The sequence below is a fragment of the Sebastes umbrosus genome, chromosome 20, assembly GCF_015220745.1.
Source record: "Sebastes umbrosus isolate fSebUmb1 chromosome 20, fSebUmb1.pri, whole genome shotgun sequence".
NCBI classification, from domain to species: Eukaryota; Metazoa; Chordata; class Actinopteri; order Perciformes; family Sebastidae; genus Sebastes; species Sebastes umbrosus.
This window is the reverse complement of record NC_051288.1, coordinates 18,221,262-18,227,796: the sequence shown is the minus strand read 5'-3', so window position 1 is coordinate 18,227,796 and position 6,535 is coordinate 18,221,262. Positions and strand designations below refer to the sequence as shown.

At 36.4% G+C, this 6,535-nt stretch overlaps 1 protein-coding gene across 1 annotated transcript; it reads right to left on the bottom strand.

Annotated features, from left to right (window-relative positions):
• Positions 1–471: 471 nt before the first annotated feature.
• LOC119479556 (homeobox protein HMX3-B) lies at positions 472–5,264 on the bottom strand. The gene is made up of 2 exons (XM_037755315.1): positions 4,635–5,264; positions 472–2,276 (listed from the first exon to the last, which is right to left on the bottom strand). Exons 1-2 carry the CDS (start codon positions 4,930–4,932, stop codon positions 1,660–1,662), a joined length of 915 nt encoding a protein of 304 aa, XP_037611243.1. The 5' UTR covers positions 4,933–5,264; the 3' UTR covers positions 472–1,659.
• Between the last annotated feature and the right edge of the window lie 1,271 nt (positions 5,265–6,535).

The window sequence follows — 6,535 nt, the reverse complement described above, 5'->3', positions numbered from 1 at the left end:
GGATTTTTTGCCTTTTAACTGTGAGCATCTAATCTAGCGTTTGCGAATTGTTATCAGCACAATTATTGCTTATTTGAGAAAACTATGTAGCAAAATGAATACCCCTATATGAGATCAAAGTGTTAGTGTGTAGTCAAAATAGTCTATAGGCTTAAAAACGTCCAGAATAATGGTTCCAAAAATGTTCAATGTTTAAAATGAGGCTGCCATTGTGCAACATTTTTCAAATCATCATATTAAAAATGATAGCCATCATTAATTATCTGTTAAATTATCCAATTTTAGTATTTTATTTTGGAGAGCACGATTATCTCTGCAGACCCTCATGTGCCTTAATGCCTCCTTAAAAACAAAAAAAAAAAAGATGCATCCTCACAAATGTTTGAAAACTAAAATCTTTAGGACATAACTTATTGAATGAATTTCTTTCCCATGTAAATCACAATTGTATTAAAGATAGATACATTTCTTTTTTGGAACGAAATCTTTACTGAGACCATATAATATACAGAATTTCAATAACAATATCAGAGAGAAAAAAAACACACAAAAACAGAGGCTATTTTTGGCTCTTTGCATGGCTTTTGAATTACCTGCAAAACATTGCGTCATAAAAACAAATGCTTTTCACCTGCAGTTTCTCGGGGATTTTTTTTAAGGATCACATGATTGTCTTCACTATTACAAAGAGAAAAAGGGATTTTTTTTTTCTGTAAGGCTGGTAAGCCTATAATGTGAAGCCAACATTATTGCACAATATTGGAAAATATCAAAATATTAAATCCCACATGTTTTGCTACAAACACTGACACAAATCTCCGTAAAATACATATGGACAGTCAATCAAAACAAGTTATTTTTTTCAATTTGAATACATTAAATTATATTCACCCACCTTTGAGCATGTAGCAATTTCACCAATAATAATAATAATGATAATGATAATAATAATAATAATAATAATGATAATAATAATAATTGCATAACAAATTTTGTTGTTTGTTTTGTTTTTTCTTCTTCCTGTTTGTTTGTTTGTTTTTGACATTTGTGATTATATTCTTTTACTCTAATGGTGATCTATCAATTTGCAACCCCATCGTATATAATTATGCTTAAATACCAGTAAGAAATTGATCACAAAAAAATAAAATAAAATAAAATAAAATAAAATAATAATAATAATAATAATAATAATAATAATAATAATAATAAAAGGCTAATCATATTCGATTGTCCCTCCAATAGCACTAATTGTAGGCGTAAAATGGACTTGCTCAAGAACGGATTAAAATTAGGATAAAAATGATTACATAGGCGATGATAATAATAATAATAATAATAATAATAATAATAATAATATAATAATAATAATAATAATAATAATACTAAAAGGCTAATCATTTTCGATTGTCCCTCCAAAAACACCAATTATAGGCGTAAAATGTACTTGCTCAAGAACGCTTCAGCAGGATAAAAGATGATTACATAGGCTATAATAATAATAATTAAAAAAAATAATTATAATAATAATAATAATAACATGACCTAACATTGTGTCCGTTGAATCTACAAAATATACAAAATGTATTTTATTGTTTTTTTTCTTAAGGGTCACTCTCATTTAAAAACATCTGTACAGCTGCCACCACAGATCCAGTGTTAAACCGGCCTCAGCAGTGGCACCGGGTGGGAGTAGTACATGTGGTGAGGGAAAGCCGCCAGCAGTGACTGATTCCCGGGTGAGTTCCCAGCTGGACCCCCGCTGGTCTCCGGAGCTCCGTTTTCGTGGTAAAGTATCGGAACCCTCACAATCCTCTGCGCCGCCGCGTGGCTCAGGTTGGCCGCCTCTAGCTCCGCGGCCAGCTGCCTCTTCCACTTATTCCTGCGGTTCTGAAACCAGATCTTCACCTGCGTCTCCGTCAGGTGCAGCGACGCCGCGAGGCCCGCGCGCTCCGAGCTGCTCAGGTAGCGCTTGATGTCGAAGGTGGACTCGAGCTGGAACACCTGGCTCCTGGAGAACACCGTGCGAGTTTTCTTCTTCCTGCAGCCGGGCTTCCTCTCGGAGGAGTCATGCTCGTTGTCCGTTTTCCTCCTCCAGTGGTCGTCCTCTTGGTCCAGTTCTTTCTTTGGCTCCTCGGAGTCACTCTCATCCAGGGTGATGTTGTCATCGTCGGCGCTTTCCTCTTTGGCATCTTGGTCTGAACTCTTCTGGAGATCCGGAGAGCGTCTGTTGTCCGGTGCTGGTGATGCTTCTCTTAGGCTGGCCTTCTCAGAACCTGCAGGGGAGAGAAAATGCATTCAAATTTGATCTTCTAAGACATAAAACGTGTTAAAACCTTTTTTAATTCATAGTTTATTGGTGTAATATGCCTTTTGTTGAAAAATTGATTTAGGGACATAATTCCTTATAATTCAGGCTATATTTTAAACCCCCATATGATGGTATTAACAGTCTCTTCTGCACTTTTTTAATAGTCGTGTATCACAGTTTGATCTTCTAAGCCATACAACGTGTTAAAACCTATTTTAATTCATAGTTTATTGGTGTAATGTGCGTTTGACCTTTTGTTGAAGAAATTGATATTTAGGGACATAATTCCTTATAATTCAGGCTATATTTTAAACCCCATATACGATAAGATAAGATAAGATAAGATGAACCTTTATTCAGGTGTCAAAGCAGCAACAGCCGCAAACAGAGTGAAACACAGGAGAGGTAAAGGTATACAAAAAATATAAAATCAATAATACAGATATAAAAGATACAGAGTGAATAGGTGAACATAGTGTGTACAGTCCGTCAATAAATACATGTAATATGTGCATATGTGCAGTCTATAAAGTGGTATATAGGATGTAAAGTCAAAGGCAAAACCTATTTTAATTCATAGTTTATTGGTGTAATATTCGTTTGACCTTTTATTGAAAAATTTAATTTAGGGACACAATTCCTTATAATTCAGGCTATATTTTAAACCCCATATGATGGTATTAACAGTCTCTCCTGCACTTTTTTTAATAGTCGTGTATCACAGCTGTTACCCTGCACTATATTCAGTTTTAACAGTTTTCTTCATCTCCTTGTATTTTTATAGGCTATATTTTAAACCCCATATGATGGTATCCCTTCATGATAGGCCCCTTTGCTATAAATAAAATCTAAATTCAGATGTATCCAGACCAAAACACTACATGTTAGTTACCTGACTGTACAGTTGAGGTCACATATTTCTCACCTGGTTGCAGACTGCCATGAAGATTATGGAGGTCAAAAACCACCCTATACCCTCCAAATGCTTTATGAGCAGTCTGTCATCAGACAGGCACAGAAAATTGTGTCAGACCCAACTCACATCTTACACCAGGAGTACCAACTTTTACCTTTCAGGCAGGAGATATAGAGTCCCCCACGGTGCAGATTGAACCGTTACAAAACAATCATTCTTGCAGATGTCTATTAAACTCCTCAACAACTCGTAACATAAAGCTATCATATGGACAGTGCAATATGTTAAATTAGGACAGTGCAATATGTTAAATAGGGACAGTGCAATATGTTGCATCTGTGTAATATTGGGCTATTGTCTGTGCAATATGGACAAGACAGTAGACGGTGCAGTGCACTACCTGGGTGCAATACCTGCCATGGTGTGTGTGATAGTATGTGCCATTATGTATGTGGACTGTGTATGTGTTGAAACATCTGTTTCTGTGAAACTGTTTCCCTGTCTGATGTGGAATCGTGTATTATCATAGTATTGTTCTTCTAAGGTTTATTCAACTTCTTCAACTATTTCTTCCGTACGTTTTTTGCAGTTTAACTACTCCTGCATACTTTCAGCTACAGAAACCGTTCGACTATCAAAATATTCAACTCTTTAAGGACATTAGTGCTATGACTTTTCTTTTCTCAACTATTTATACCTTTTAAAATTTTAAGCTTTTTCCACATTTTTTTTACAATGTAACTCAATGGCGAAAATCTTCAAATCGTCTTAAATCTACTCCACTTTGAAATGCTACTGCTTTGTATTTCAGCTCTTAGCTTCTTTAGGTAATGCAGTTCAGATTCCAACTCTGCCAGTTGTACATTGCATCTCCTAGGGTTTTCAGCAGTGCAGTGCAATGCATTTGAGCTTTAACATTTTTAGGCAAGTCATTTCACATTTCTGCATTTTCAGCAATGTTTTGCAATAAATTTCAGCTGTCAGCATTCCCACGCATTTTCAGCAGGAAATGCATTTTCTAGTTGTTGTTGATGCTGTTTTAATTTAGTGTTTGTAACTGCAGTTGGACGGAGTCCAGAAAGAATTTCCCCACGGGGACAATAAAAGTATATCTTATATCTTATCTTAATATTTGTTTAAAGGTAGATAGTGCATGTTTAAAGGTAGATAGTGCATGTTAAAAGGTAGGTTTAAAGGTAGATAGTTAGATAGTGCATGTTTAAAGGTAGATAGTTAGATAGTGCATGTTAAAAGGTAGGTAGTGCATGTTTAAAGGCAGATAGTGCATGTTTAAAGGTAGATAGTATTGATGGTATCCCTTCATGATAGGCCCTTTTGCTATAAATAACATCTAAATTCAGATGCATCCAGACCAAAACACTAACATGTTAGTTAATAATATTGTACCTGCAGTCCTCAGATGAGTCCCTAGTGTGTATGGGTACCACCAGGCTGTAGTCGCTCTCTCCAAATACTGCGCAGATAGTCCGATTCTCTGTGCGGGCTGCAGCTCAAACCTTGGGAAAGAAGACAAGTCCCCGAGTCGAGAGAAGAAGCTGCCTTCAAACACTCCTTTGGACGAGCCCAGGAAGCTCTTGGGCTGCTTTATTGTTGTGGGTTTGTCTTCAATGTTCAGCAGGTTCTTGATGGAGAAAGGCGAGTCTTTTGCAGGTTGGCGAGTCTCTTGCGCATCAGAGTCTGCCATCACCGGTTTACTTTTCCGAAGTGGATCACCATCAAAACATCAAATCTAAGGAGAAAAAAAAAACACCTGGAAAAGATGATCTTGAGAGAGAGAGAGAGAGAGAGAGAGAGAGAGCTCAGAGATCACTGCGTCAAACTTGCGCCAGGATTGTAATGATGGAATATAAAAAATGCCACCCGAGTTAAAACGCGCTCCTCGGTCTCTGCTATTGGTGCAGGTACAATAGCAAATGGGATTGGAGATGGAACCGTGACGAGAATAGACTCCAAAAGGAACACAAGCGTTTTGGCTCCAGTCTCCAACAGTACGCACCCACTTATCATCCAATTAGATTAAAGAGGAGAATGGCTCGTGGGGGTTTTTAGGGGGGTGTGCACGAGCTGCAATCACCTGTCAGTAAATTGAATAAACGGTCCGGGGATTATTACACCTCAACGTGGCCTTGGCACAACTATTACTCACATTTTACGCACTAATGTAAGACACTGAAAACATATAAAACAATAATAAACAATTTTTTTTTAAAACAATATATTTATTGAGTTTTTTCCCCCCCACAAACGAGAGCACACAATCAATACAGACAGCAATACACATTGACCCCCGTAAGATAATGCATGAATAAAATTAGCATATACGATAACAAAATAACAGTAGTCACAGTTGTAATAAATACAAGTGAAGAAAGAAAAAAATAAAAATAAAAGGGAGAAAGTAAAGAAATAAGAAATAATAGAAAAGGAAGAAAGAACATATATGTTCATATATATATATATATATATATATATATATATATATATATATATATATATACACACACACACATATATATATATATTCATATATACATACACACACACACATATAAATAAGTAAAAACAAATAGAGAATGGAATTACAGAAGTAATAGTAGTACAAGAGATAGACAAGCTATATACATGTAGTATATTCTCTTAAAGGGTCTGACCATGGACAACACCATTAAGAGAAGTACCAGTATGTAAAAAGGTTACAAAGTCACCCCAACATTTATCAGAGAGCCATGGTTTCTTTTTGAGATTAAACATAATGTTCTCTGAAGGTAAATATGATGAGAGCTCTTAAAGCCAAAAAGATACACTAGGGGGCTCCTCATTTTTCCAGTGAATGGCTATACATTTACTAGCCGATACAGATTATTATAGAAGATGATAGAACATGTATTTATTTTGCCTTTGCACGTGTGTGTTGAACTCTGTGACCAGCTGAGCATCAACCTCATCATCCATCTGTTATTTCCTCTGTTCCACCTGCAGGAAAGCAATATGTATACCTGCATTTCTCCTGCACCAGAGCTCATTGACTTCACTGTAATGTTATTAGTCAGGAAGTGCTACAGGCAGACATCACATTGAATGCTTAGTTACCACTGTGATAAAGGCTTTTCAAATCAGCTGTGTACAAAAAGGGGCTGTAAACCCACAGGGGCAACAGCAGGTGATGTAACGCATGAGGATGACACAACAAGTCTTGTTTCTGTCACTTGTTACAACAATGATGCTGCTTGGATGCAGCTAATTATATTTGTATGTGCAATGAGACATTCATATGATCAAGTGAGGTC